Genomic DNA, 14,199 nt, shown 5'->3' with positions numbered 1-14,199 from the left:
CTGTTATAAAAAAACAACAATACCAAATTCATCCCAATACGAGTTCCGCCCCTTCACGTGTCATCTTCATTTCAATGTTTGTTTATGTGGAAAATATTAAAAACAAGATATTTAGAATGATGGGCTGGATTTATTTCAGGTTTAAGACTTTAGTGAATCGGTTTTTAGATTATAGTAAAGATTTCATCAACGCGATGGCACATCTGATTACAACCCTTCCATGCTTTCTACTTTGAATTTTGCGCAAAGCTACGCGAGGGCTATCTGCGCTAGTCGTCCCAAATTTAGCAGTGTAAGACTAGAGAGAAGGCAACTAGTCATCATCACCCACCTCCAACTCTTGGGCTACTATTTTACCAACGAATAGTGAGATTGACCGTACCATTATAATGCCCCCACGGCTGAAAGGGCGAGCATGTTTAGTGCGACAGGGATTCGAACCTGCGACCCTTAGATTACGAGTAGAACGCTTTAACCCACCTGGTCATGCTGGACGCTTTTTTGGACTGAAAAGGACACGTGAGAGTGCCAAAAATCGTATTTAAAGAAATTATAGTGGATCTAACCTTTATGTCATTTGTTATTATTATAATTAAGAAATATGTAATAACGATATTTTTGTCATATATTTTTATTTTATCTAGTTTACGTCGTTTTTGGAATAATGAAGTACTTAAGGGAATTGTTGATACTGATGAGGATGTTAAGGCTGTTTGATGAGGAATATATTGTTATATATGTTCATCTGGAGTGGTATAAACCATCCCAATCTCATACATATTTCTACAGTAAGTTTTCACTTTTTTCGTTATCTTTAAAGAAAAACGAAATACTTCTTATAATCTGATTTGAGAACAGTAAATTAATTAAATGATGAATTATTATAATCTTGTTTAGATTTTATTTCGATTATTATGGTTTATCTACATAGGCGAAACGGACTTCATCAACTTTGAGTGTGTGTTGTTTTTTATACATTTTATTTGGATTATTGCGGTTTATCTAGATAGGCGAAACGGGTTTCGTCAACTTCTTTGAATCTGTGTTCTTTTTTAAAGAGATTTTTCAACCTACCAGAGCAGATGACGAAAATGAAAATTGTCTTCAGACGAACTCAAGTCTTTTGGCCAAGATTGTTGAAGTCTAAGATTTATTACCTTATCGATTTGTTACAGATAAACGTTTTGGCATTGCTAAGACTAACCAATCTTCATATATATTACATCTTTCTTGTTTCATCTTATTAAATAAACAAGCACGGAGTGTCGAATGGTGGCTACTACTTTTTTATTTCTTCCTCACGGTTAGATCCAGTTGAAGTGAATAACGTTTTAAGCGCCACAATGGAAGCAGCCAGGTCACTTTTAGTCATAGTTCCCTCGCCAGTGACAGAAGAAGTCTATGTGGGTTTCCATGATGAGGTCCGAAAGTTCAACCAACTTCCACCGTTTAACCTCCCGAGCCTTAACACTCTTAAGAAGTTTAAAAAAGTTAGTAACGAGTGTTATTTCCTCTAACTTATTCGTGATGAAGTGTCATTAGAAACAAATTGTAAGTTCCTGCGGTTAATTGTGGGTAATATAACAAACGTCAGTCGTTGTACTGCTCTTGTCTTGTTCTCTGTTTTTATATTCTTTCCTCAAATTTTGCTTCAGCGACTTCCAAATAAACTTTTGTTGTTGTTTTTGTTTGAATTTCTGTTTACGTTCAAAAAGTATTTCACACTAATGTTGAATGGTAACATTAGTTTGCAACACTTTGAAATCCACTAAGAATAATTAAACAGACTTTTTTTTTTTTACTTTTAAGCAAATTACAGAATACGCGGCCTTGCTCTACGACGCTGTGTTTCTTTATGCTGAAGCACTTTCGGAAGTGCTAAAAGAAGACATGGATCCCAGAAATGGAACATATATCATTCAAAAAATCATCGCCAGAGGGCAGTATCGAAGTAAGTGTTTGAACTCTTAAAGTCCAACTGTTTAATTTGAATTAAATTTATTTTAGGCTTAATATTTTAACGAACCTATTTGTAAATGTATATGAGCTTTGTAAATATTCTATCAAAACGCCGGACTGAACGTAATAAAAACACGATAGTCCTATAGATACTAGTGTTAGGCGATGCATGGGTACTGAAGATCTTATTTCTTGTAAATCTTTCTTCATAATTATTCAGTAATCGTTATTTGATAATGTTTAATGTGAGTTAAGTTATTGCCTCATTTCTTCCACTTTTGTGATCTGTCACATTGAAATATGTTTTGGACAAATTACTATTACAACATAAAAACAAGTTACAGTGGTGTCTTGTTAAGACTAACATATATCAGAGTGAGTGTTTTTTACAATTTAATATTTCAATTGTGTTTGTGGACTGGGGGATCCAGTACTATCAACAGAGGTAAGAGACATTATAATGTGACGGTTTGTCCCACTATTCGTCCGTAAAGAGTACTACAACAGTTGGCGGTGGGTGGTGTTGACTAACACAGACGCATAGCGCAGTGTCGATTATTTCAGTCTATGAAAAGTTACTTTTAATTTTTTATTTATTTTTACATAAAAGGTTGTTAACGAATCTCGTTTCTCCATAACATTTATACTTTTGTTTTTCGAATGAAAATAACCAAATTTGAAAATATTTTCAACTTTGCTTATTTTGTAATCCTAGGTGTCTTCCTATTATAATAAATGCCTCATCTTTGTTAAAAACTAAACATATCTTTTTATTCAATTTAACACTACTGTTATGCGACCAAGGATAGATACATATCGAAAACGTTGCAATGGCAATTTGCAACGTTATTTTCGATAAGCCTAGCATGGCCAGGTGGTTAGGGCACTCGATTCATAATCTGAGAGTCACGGATTTGAATTCCCATCGCACAAAACATGATCATCCTCTCAGCCGTGGGGGCGTTATAATGTAATGGTCAATCCCACTATTCGTTGGTAAAGGAGTAGCCCAAGAGTTGGCGGTGGGTGGTGATGACAACTGCCTTCCCTCTAGTCTTACACTTCTAAATTAGGAACGGCTAGTGGAGATGGCCCTCGTGTAGCTTTGCGCGAAATTCAAAAAACAAACAAACAAACAAACAATTTGAACACAGACAGTAACTGTACCAGTCAAATCCAAATTTCTAAAAGCAAAAGCACGAGTGTCTTAAATGCTTGTAAATATATATGTAAAAACGGATCATTTGGGTTGAAAAAATTTATGTAGAGGAGCGAACAACGTTTCGACCTACTTCGATCATCGTCAGGTTCACAAAGAAAGAGGTAACTGACCGATAGCTAACCACATGTTTGAAGGGGGTTGTGTAACTGAGTGTAGGAATGTAGAGGGCGTGCTTAAATGTTTGAATATATATATGTATATATTTAATATAGGTATAAAATGCGTTTATTTATGTTTGTTTCTTTATTTAGTATTTGGGTGCTTTCTATGGTTATGTTGTGTTTATTTGATTTGCAGTGTTCGAAAACGTGTGAAGGTGACTTTTTTGTGTTCTTTGAATCTGGTTTCCATTTTTCTACTTGTTTCTCCAATATAGAAGTCGTGGCAGTTATTACAATGTATTTTATAAATAATGTTGGTGTGGTGTTTGTCAGTGTAGTTTTTACATTGTATAAAATGTAAAATGTCAGTTTTGTGCCTGGTTTTTGAATAAATTTGGTATCAACTGGAATGTCATATTTTTTACTAGATTCGCCAAATGTTGGTTATTTGTCTGCTGATGTCGGGAATATATGGTATGTAGCAGTATATGGTTTCGTGATTTTTTGATTCGTGGGATATATTTACTCTCACTAGTTGATTTTGCACTCAACTACACAATCCCTTTCAAACATGTGGTCAGCTATCGGTCAGTTACATCTTTCTTTCTTTGTAAACCTGACGATGACCGAAGAAGGTCGATACATTGTTCGCTCTTCAACATAAGTTTTCTCAATCCAAACGAGTCGTTTTTACATATATATTTTTCTCTACAAGTGGATTTTCTCGTCATCACTGATTATTGCTTCAAATGCTTATAAACTTCCAAATAATACATACTAATTCTATATCAGCATGTACTTACTGTCGTAAATATGTGTGACGTATATCTGACACCAAAAACTTCTTCCATAGGTATAATGGGACAAATTATGCACATTGACCAAAGTGGCGACGTAGAGGGTAATTACACCGTATTGGCGCTACAACCTAAGCCCAAAAATCTCAAATTAAAAGTGTTTTATGGCACTGATCCAGAAATACCATACACCATGCTACCTGTTGGTATGTTTTTTTCCGATCCCGACAACAAAGACAAAAGGGTAAGCTGTAAATAACTTAGTTTGAAGTGTCGGCTTTTGAACAGTTTAAAAATACTGAACCTTTTTTTCTTAATATTAATATGCTGATTTACTATGCTGGAAAAGTATCACAATAGTTGATTCAAGTGTTATCGTTTTTAAAGAAAAAACAGATAAAACGTTTTCAATACTAGTACAATCGAATAATGACCAACATGTTTAAACAAGTTTTTGTTTACTTTATTGGTGGAGTTATTGTTTCTAATTTCGTTTTTGTCGTTGAAGTGTTCAGGCAAGTTATTTGTTCAATTTGCTGAAACGTCAGTAGATAAAACAGCGTTATTATTTTTTAATTAATTTGTAGTTAGTGTTTTTAATTAAGGACGTTGTTGATATCATTGTTAACTTGATTTATTCATGTTTTAACCAATAACCCTAAAAAAAGCATAAGTTACTTCGAAAATTTAAGATTGTTTTAATTCTATAATCTTAAAATATTTTTAAAATATTTCAGTTAAATTGTCCTTCAAGATTTTCTTTAAATTATCTTAAAATAATACAACAAAGAATGTTTATCTGCATTAGATTTTCCAACCCAATGAGAGTTGCCATATCCCATGGGTGAAAGGTAGAGTACCACTTGACGAACCCCCTTGTGGATATGATGGAAGTGGTTGTAAACCGCCACCTGGTAGGCAATTGAGAACTATCTCTTATCATATATAAATGATATTTGAAGTAATCTGTGATCAATATTTACAGTATAACCAACTATATTTGTCATAAGGCTCAACCTATTTCATTATAATACATTCTTCAAAGTGGTAAAACGTAGAATAACATTTTAACTGCACTATATCCATCGAATAACAACGACGCATTTCGCTCAACGCCAGAACTCATCAGTCTGGTTGGGATACAACAAAAATAATAGTGGCCGAAGCGTTAATTAAATAAGACAGTTGTTTGAAACCATAACAATCACTAGAGTATTTTTTTCATGCTCGACTAATTGCTAAGAACCAACCTAACTACAATATTATTACCTTTAATTCTAGTCTAAGCGCAACGTTGTGCAATTTACTAAGTGCGTTGTGTCCATCTGAAAAATCAAACCCCAAATTTTAGCTTTGTAAATCGTCAAAATCATCGCTTGACTATTAGCTTTGAAGAAAATATTATGGAAATGAACTTAGAATAGGCAAAAATTCCGATCGTGTAAAGCACAAATGAAAAGTATAATCTGTAACAGTTAATTTGTTTGTTGTTTTTATTACAGAGTAAAAAGAAATTACATTTCTTAAGGCAGTGACGTTACACAACAATATTTTTATCGGATGTTCGTAAATTTTTCTGTCGATTTTAGTAACTGTCTGACTTTGCGAAAACGAACGAAGTAGATCTTAACTTAATGTTTGAAGCTAATGTAACGTTAATTAAACTGTTAGAACCCTGAAGCTTCGTTAGAGCGATTTTAAACTAAAACAGAAACGAACGATTCGATGTATTTTACAAATTTGATTGAGTAAAACTTAATGGTATCGGAAACCATGGTTTAATTTGTTGCATGTTCCTGATTGTCATTTTCACACTTCAGTATCCGTTAAACAAACGGTGCCATTTTTTTGTTGATTGATTGTTTGTTTGAAATTAAACGCAAAGCTACATAATGAACTATCTGTGCTCTGCCCACCTGGGGTATCAAAACCTGGTTTATAGCGCTGTGAGTCTGCAGCCGTACCGCTCTACCATGAGGGAACATATATTCGTGTGATTTAAACAGTGTCATAGTGTCGTGCGAGGCTTAACGGATAGAAAGCCCGGCATGGTCAGGTGGGTTAAGGCGTTCGACTCGTAATCCGAGGGTCACGGGTTCGAATCCCCATCGCACCAAACATGCTCGTCCTTTCAGCCGTGGGGAGTTTTAATGTTACGATCAATTCCACTATTCGTTGGTAAAAGAGTAACCCAACAGTTGTCAGTGGGTGGTGATGACTAGTTGCCTTCCCTTTAGTCTTACACTGATAGATTAAGGACGGCTAGTGAAGATAGCCCTCGTGTAGCTTTGCACGAAATTAAAAAAGAAACAAACAAATAAATATCACATGTTTTAATATATGTCTGCATTACGTTGTGTTCAAACTCGTACGAAGAGAATTACATTTTGTTTACAGTTAACTCTGTTAATAATAAACTCCGATATCTCAAAATGGTATTTACCTCTTGTCTTCTTATAAGTGTTTTTAACTATCTTCATAAATGGTTTTTACAACATGGTAGTTTTTCTTCACAATAAATGTCATGGCGTCGGAATATGCTCTTCGTGTTAATAACCATCTTGTTTAGTTTGAACTGTTCTTCAAGTTTCTCCGAAACTCGTAAAACCTGGGTAGTTTTGCAAGAAATTCAAAATAAACAAACACACAAACTTGTAAAATCATCCCAGTGGCTCGCTCAGCGGTTAGAATGCAGTTTTACGACGCTAAAAGTAGGGTTTCGATACCGAGGATGGGTTGAGCACAGACAACCCATTGTGTAACTTTGTACTTAACAAACATCAAATCTCTTTTATAAAAGAGACATAAATTTCCATTATAAACACACATATTTATTTATGCTCGTACTAGACTGTAGCATCTTTTTCTTATGAGCAGCATATAAAAAGGATATTGAAAGATTTTAAAAATCAACCATTTCTCTAAGAGATACGTCTTAGCTGGACGTCACATGGTTTGCAAAGTGACAGCTACAATAATTAAAGTGCTATTTCGAAGTTACAATTCCAGTTACATTCACCTTACACCCTAGTAGCAGAATATATGTTTAGACCTACTGATTAACCCTGAATTACAGATGTGGGTCTACATGGACCCCCAAGGGCTTGTTAAACACATTTTTCTAAGCTATTTATGCGCCGAACCTATCAGTTTGTTCGTACAGGGTCCCTAATAACATAAGAGCTATGCAAAAAATGTACAGTAAATATATCCGTCACTGATCCCACTAGTTACTTCTGGATTACTATACGAAGAAATGGGTGATTTTGAGGTCATTTCCGTAATAAGAAACAGTTATTCAAAGCCACGTTTTTGTAAAGAAGAAAACAAAGAAACGGTAATCTGAGAGTTGTAGGTGGGCTGTTACTCGTCAACAAATTATTGCTCATAAATTAAACGGACAATTGGTCTGAGTAAAATATTGACGTGACGTAACAGATGATACTGTTAGTAACAAAGCGAAGGCTAAGCCTATCGTGTAATCAATGGAACTTCGAATCACAGACAAGTTTGAGTCCCCAAAATGTGGAGAATTTTCAATTGGGTGCATACATAGTATATGCATACATAATTTCAGATTTTATAATACAAAAATCATGGTTCGATCCCCTCTAAGAGGAATATTAATGAAAACGATAATCGATAAAACAACACAAAAAATAAAGTATTATAGACCAAAAGGGTTATGTCATCCAAACGAACTCTCCCAGTGGCACAGAGCGATATGTCTACGTACTTACAACGCTAGAAATTGGGTTTAGATACCGTGGTGGGCAGAGCATAGATAGCCCACTGTGTAGTTTTGTGCTTAAGAAATTAGGTCCTGAGGCCATATATGTGGAAGTTCCCTTTGGCCTAACTTAATTTTTTTATATTTAACAGTAATATGTTTAGCCTGATTTAGGGTTATTAGGTATAAATACGGTTTTTTGTTAATTTCAGTAAGTGAGTGACTCATCACTCTGTGAAACTCCATGTACTTCCAGAACCATGTCACTCGCATCGGTTTTGTTCGAACAAGAGATGTTTTATATTTTGTAAATAAATAACCTAGTTGAAGAATTTAACAAAATTTTTCGACAACGATTTACAGTTCAAATATTTGTTTTGTAATATATATATGCATATAATCTCTTTTTGTATCTTTTGTCATATAATATATGTGTATACAAATAAGTGTTTTTCTGCCTAAACATTATTTTTGTTTTAAAAGCATAACAGTAGTTTGATAAGTCCTGCGAACCAGGCTCAAACAGCCCCTCACAAATTTAAAGTGCCGAGAAACATTTGCGAGACGTGGATTTCACAACACATTGTGCTTCACTCGCATGTGAGTGACGTGACGTTACCGTAAAACCACGTGACATATACATTATCGACACGGAAGCGAAAGTGTCAATAACAAAGAGTGTGTTTGTGTTTTTGGAATTCCGCACAAAGCTACTCGAAGACTATCTGTGCTAGCCGCCCCTAATTTAGCAGTGTAAGACTAGAGGGAAGGCTGCTAGTCATCACCACCCACCGCCAACCGTTGGGCTACTCTTTTACCAACGAATAGTGGGATTTACCGTCACATTATAACGCCCCCACGGCTGGGAGGGCGAGCATGCTTGGCGCGACGCAATAACAAAGAACAACATCGAATTGAAATTCTAAACACTAAGATATTAATTATTTTACAGTTCAATGTATTATTCAGGGCTATTAAAAAGCAGTGACGTTTCATCATAACAGATTATAACTGCTGTTGAAACAAACTGTTGAAATTCGCTGTTGCTAAACTTGTTGATTATCTTTGGATCCTTTTAACTGCCGCTGACGAAAAGGGCCCGGCATGGCCAAGTGGGTTAAGACGTTCGACTCGTAATCTGAGAGCCGCGGGTTCGCATCCCCGTCGCACCAAACATGCTCGCCTTTTCAGCTGTGGGGGCGTTATAATTGTACGGTCAATCCCACTATTTGTTGGTAAAATAGTAGCCCAAGATTGGCGGTGGGTTGTGATAACTAGCTGCCTTCCCTCTTGTCTTACACTGCAAAATTAGGGATGGCTAGCGCAGAGAGCCTTCGAGTAGCTTTGCACAAAATTCAAAAACAAACAAACAAACTGACGAAAAGAAAATACGATTTTTAAAGAGAGTGGTTTCAAGTTGTTTGGGTAAATAAAATTGTCGTACATATAACGAAATAAGTTTTTCGTAATAAATATAAAAACAGCATAGCTATATTTCTTCGACGACCTCTTTTTAAATGTTTGAAATATATCAAACAAATTAGCACATTTTTTTATTTCGAAATAAATAAATAAATTGGAGAAGAAAAGATCTTTACCATGAGAGAAGTCGATTGTATTAGAGACGAAAAAAATGTGTAACAAAAAAAATCCGGTCTACTTTTTAGGAAGTAATTTTTAAATGTGGTATAACGTTATACAGCGTACAATTTCAGACGTGTACAGGCCCGGCATGGCCAAGTGCGTTAAGGCGTTCAACTCGTAATCGGAGGGTCGCGGGTTCGAATCCCGGTCGCACCAAACATGCTCGCCCTTTCAGCCGTGGGGACGTTATAAAGTGATAGTCAATCCCACTATTCGTTGGTAAAAGAGTAGCCCAAGATTGGCGGTGGGTTGTGATGACTAGCTGCCTTCCCTCTAGTCTTAAACTGCTAAATTAGGGACGGCTAGCGCAGATATCCATCGAGTAGCTTTGCGCGAAATTCAAAACAAATAAACAAACAGACGTGTACAATAAATTAAAAAATAATTTTACTTTATTTCACTGAAAGTAAGTTCGGAGCCAACAGTGCGTCCTTGAGCTCTTCATTATCATTATTGTCAGAAAATATTGTGATTGGTTAAGTTATGATAAGTTAAACAATATGTACTACATTATTAATTATCGGACTTATGTATATCAGCTGTTTCCTAAAACAGTTTCACAGTGAATGTTTTGTTTCGATTTCCTTAGAAAATAGGCGAAAAATATCTGCCGGAGTAATGGGAAGTTTGTTACTCGTAGTAATTATAATATCAACAATAGTGTACAGGTGAGTTCAATAAATTTGTTTTTAATTTTAAACCACACACGAAAAAGAAAAAAATACAGATATTAATTACAAATGTTCCATGGTTATATTTGTATGGAAATTATATTATAACAGTCAAATATGACTATAGGGATATTTAAGAAAAAAGAAATGCAATTTCAAGTTAATTAATTAGTTAGACAAAACAGGTAATCGCCAAATCATGGAGGCTCGGCGTGCCCAGGTAGTTGGGGCACTCAATGCGTAATCTGAGGGTTGTGAGTTTGAATCCCTACCCTACCAAACATGTTCGCCCTTTCAGGCGTAGGGGCGTTATAATATGACGGTCAGTCCCACTATTCGTTGGTAAAAGAGTAGCCCAAGAGTTGGCGGTGGTGACTTGCTGTTTTCCCTCTAGTCTTACAGTGCTAAATTAGGGACGACTAGCTCAGTTAGCCTTCATGTAATTTTGCGCGATATTCGAAACGAACCAAACAAAAATCTCAAAATTGTATTTGTGTTTTCTTATAGCAAAGTCACAGCGGACAATCTGTGAGCCCACCGAGGGAAATCGAACCCCTGATTGTAACGTTGTAAATCCATAGACTCACCGCTGTACTAGCGGACGGCTCAAGAGTGTTTTCCTATGAAGATTTGTTTTTAGGTTGTTTGTTTTGGTTTTTTTAAGAAGCCATAAATATCTGAAACAAACTAAATCATCTATATATCTCAGGACTACTACAGATTTTGAAACTTAACAAACAGACAAGCATATTAGTTAAACATGTTTTAGAAAAAGAAAAAAAACGAATTCGTTTGTGCTCTCGAGGGTGTCGGACTATGGATCTAAGTATCTAGGTTTGCATCCCACTACTGCCAAACGAAAATCAAAACAAAACATTCTCACTTGGAAGTCGTTGGTCACTGTAAGAGTGACCATTAAATCTCATTATTGGTGTCAGACAAGTGTAACTCAAGAGTTGGCGGTGGGTGTTGTTGATTAGGTACCTTCCATCTTTTCTGTAACTACAGTCACCGATGCGCGGATAGTCCTTAGGTGTATGGTGTTTCCCGAGATTTGGCTGTCAACACAGGTAATCGAAGGTTCTGAAAATATCAACAATATATAAAACAAAGATAGCCCTTAAGTAGCTTTGGGTGAAATTCAAACCAAACCTTCTACCTCACAAAATTCACTGCTCAAAAGGCCTTCGACCCAGAACTTCTTAATTGGGCTGCACCACGAGAGACAAAAGATTATATTAAAATAATTTTTACATACGCAGTGCAGCAGACAAAAAATTATCAGAAAAGCTGTTTATAAACAATGTGTTATACAGGGTGGCTCGTAAGTCCCTACCCATCCATATGTTATTATAAACAACGTTATAATACTAATGATGAGTTGAAGGCAGCTGTTACCGCGGCATTTGGAACAATAACCCCTGCTATGTTGAGGAAAATGTCTCACAGAACATGGCGTTTCATAATATTATGCAGCGAGAATGAGGGACAGCACACAGATACACTGGATACACAAGATATATGGATGGGTAAGGACTTACGAGCCACCCTGTAGATAAAACATTATCTGAAACGTTGGTTATAAACACAGTGCTATCGACAAAAATTATCTCAAACACTGTTTATATACAAAGTTACGGTTTAAACACTGAAAGGTGACAAAACATCAGACGATAATAAGGGCCTAAAACATTACAGTAGGACAATTTAAAAAAAAAAAAAGTATGCCAAAACGTTCGTATTAACGTGATTTTTATCAAACATTTTAGGCCTAATGGTTTCGAACGTATCATAATAAATAGTTTCAAATAAATAATGATAAAAAACAGCTTAACTTTTCGGTATTTATTTTAAGTTGCGTCAACTGACTGTTAATAAAATCAAGAGTCAATACATCACACACGACCCTTGTTTATCCATGTAAATTTTTACATGATGGTTTATAGCCATCCTTGAAACACTTGTCCCTTCGTTTGCTGTCGCATGAGAGACCCCATTACTTGTCCTAGATTTTTATGGATGACGTTTCGATCACGTATTCATTATTGGTATCAATTATACTTGATAAGTTTTACATAAAAAAGTAAAACAAATACATATTGTGTCACACGTACTCTCAGATATAAACAAAAAAACAAAAACACATGAATACAATTTCTATTACATAGTGCTTTTATTATTTATATCGGTGCAATATAAAGTGTTCACACGATACTAAATATTATAACAAATCGCCGTATCACATATAATATTAATAGGAAGTTATTTATACCTAATACCTTTGGTGTGTATAACACAATTATTTTAGGTAGGGTTAATTACAAAGGCCTAGTTCCTTAGTAATCGATGTTGTTGTTTTTCTATTATTTTCTTATTTTGGCAATGCAATTACAAGCAGATTTTGAAATTCAATAAAACAAATAAGGAAACCAGTTAAACAATTTTAAGAAACAATGAAATGTGTTTGTGCTCTCTCTCTATGTATATATATGTTTATAGTATTTATTGTATGGACAGAATATTCGCGTGAGCTTTGAAATTATTTCGTCTAGAAATTGGGTATATGAGCAGAAAATTGCGGGACTTCTGTGGAAACTGGACATCAAAGATCTAGAGTTTCCTGGACTAAATGGACATGGTTGTTCCACGAGTAGTCGGGTAAGAAAAAAGCCTAAGATAATACCATATAAACAGAAATGCAGAGGGTCTTTTAACTGAGATAATACTGTATAAACAGAAATAGAGAAGGCCATTTAACTAGGGTAATACTGTATAAACAGAAATACAGAGGGTCATTTAAATAAGGTAATACTGTATAAACAGAAATACAGAGGGTAATTTAACTAAGGTGATACTGTACAAACAGAAATACAGAGAGTCATTTAACTAAAGTAATACTGTATAAACAGAAATACAGAGGGTCATTTATATATTTTGGAAGCGTGCGTTTGGATAATTCTATTACTATGTCGAGGTCATAAACAAAGTTTGTTTGTTTGTTTTTTCTCCCGCGCATACAATCCCTCACGACCTTGTTTGCGAAGTGATAAATGAGGAAATCTGGGATCATTTTTTCTGAAGAGAAATGTCTGTACGAAAGTAAAATTAAACAACGTAAAATAAATACTTTGAAGGAGGAAGTTTTCAATGTTCGCCGTGGAAACAGGAGAACTGAACATCTGAGAATTTAGGGCAGTATCAAGTTTTAAAACCACACCTCAAGCTAATTAGGACCTAATAAAGGACAGCACAAGCTATGTGAGACTTACAGACACCACACTTAAAGTTAATCAGAACCTAATTTTAACCAGGACTTACTGAAACGACACTCAAGCTAATCAGAATCTACTAAATCCACACCCCAAACTAATCAAGACGAACTGGAACCACATAAGGTTAATAAGGATTTACTGAAACCATACATCAGGACAATAAAGATCTGCTGAAATCTGTAAAAATAGCTCCTAGTCGTTAAACAATATAACCAACAAGGTAATTTATTAATAGGCTTAGGATAGAGCCATTGGGAAACAGTGTACATTAAAATTCCACCAAATATGTGAGGCCTAAAATGGCATTTGAAATTCAAAATGAAAAAGAAAATCACAGTTTCAAGCAACGTTAGAGAAACAAATTAAAAATTCATTTATATAATTATAACAGTCTATCATAATTAATATTCATTTATATAATTATAACAGTCTATCATAATTAATATTCATTTATATAATTATAACAGTCTATCATAATTAATATTCATTTATATAATTATAACAGTCTATCATAATTAATATTCATTTATATAATTATAACAGTCTATCATAATTAATATTCATTTATATAATTATAACAGTCTATCATAATTAATATTCATTCCGATCTAATTTTTAATTATAATTGGTAGAAAAAATCTTCTTGATTTTAAAAAGAAACAATTAATTACCTTTTTACAAGAGGGTTTAACTTTAATAGAAATATCTGAGCTGTTTGCAATATTTACTGTTATAATATGTCTTCCTCCTCTCTTCTACTCTGCCCGTTGCTCATTAAAAACAGTTTTAGTTCCGTTAGTGAG

General features: G+C 34.7%; 1 protein-coding gene and 1 long non-coding RNA gene across 7 annotated transcripts in view; one reads left to right on the top strand and one right to left on the bottom strand.

Annotated features, from left to right (window-relative positions):
- The window catches only part of LOC143255034 (receptor-type guanylate cyclase Gyc76C-like), a 118,275-nt gene that overhangs the window by 73,442 nt on the left and 30,634 nt on the right, over positions 1 to 14,199 (top strand). For all 6 annotated transcript variants that reach the window (XR_013030416.1, XM_076510052.1, XM_076510049.1 and 3 more), the window contains 7 exons: positions 645 to 788; positions 1,309 to 1,490; positions 1,810 to 1,951; positions 4,136 to 4,323; positions 4,888 to 4,993; positions 10,043 to 10,121; positions 12,677 to 12,782. Coding sequence is in view for 5 of the 6 variants with exons in the window: in XM_076510052.1 (XP_076366167.1) it covers positions 645 to 788; positions 1,309 to 1,490; positions 1,810 to 1,951; positions 4,136 to 4,323; positions 4,888 to 4,993; positions 10,043 to 10,121; positions 12,677 to 12,782 (947 nt within the window). In the remaining variant the exon portion in view is untranslated. The remainder of the gene's footprint in view (positions 1 to 644; positions 789 to 1,308; positions 1,491 to 1,809; positions 1,952 to 4,135; positions 4,324 to 4,887; positions 4,994 to 10,042; positions 10,122 to 12,676; positions 12,783 to 14,199) is intronic.
- The window catches only part of LOC143255036 (uncharacterized), a 56,164-nt gene continuing 51,793 nt past the window's right edge, over positions 9,829 to 14,199 (bottom strand). The window contains exon 2 of the long non-coding RNA XR_013030417.1: positions 9,829 to 11,207. This is a non-coding gene — a long non-coding RNA (uncharacterized LOC143255036). The remainder of the gene's footprint in view (positions 11,208 to 14,199) is intronic.

This window comes from Tachypleus tridentatus, chromosome 7, assembly GCF_004210375.1.
Source record: "Tachypleus tridentatus isolate NWPU-2018 chromosome 7, ASM421037v1, whole genome shotgun sequence".
Lineage (NCBI taxonomy): Eukaryota > Metazoa > Arthropoda > Merostomata > Xiphosura > Limulidae > Tachypleus > Tachypleus tridentatus.
Note: the sequence above shows the minus strand (reverse complement) of the source record. Positions and strands in the feature narration are given on the sequence as shown.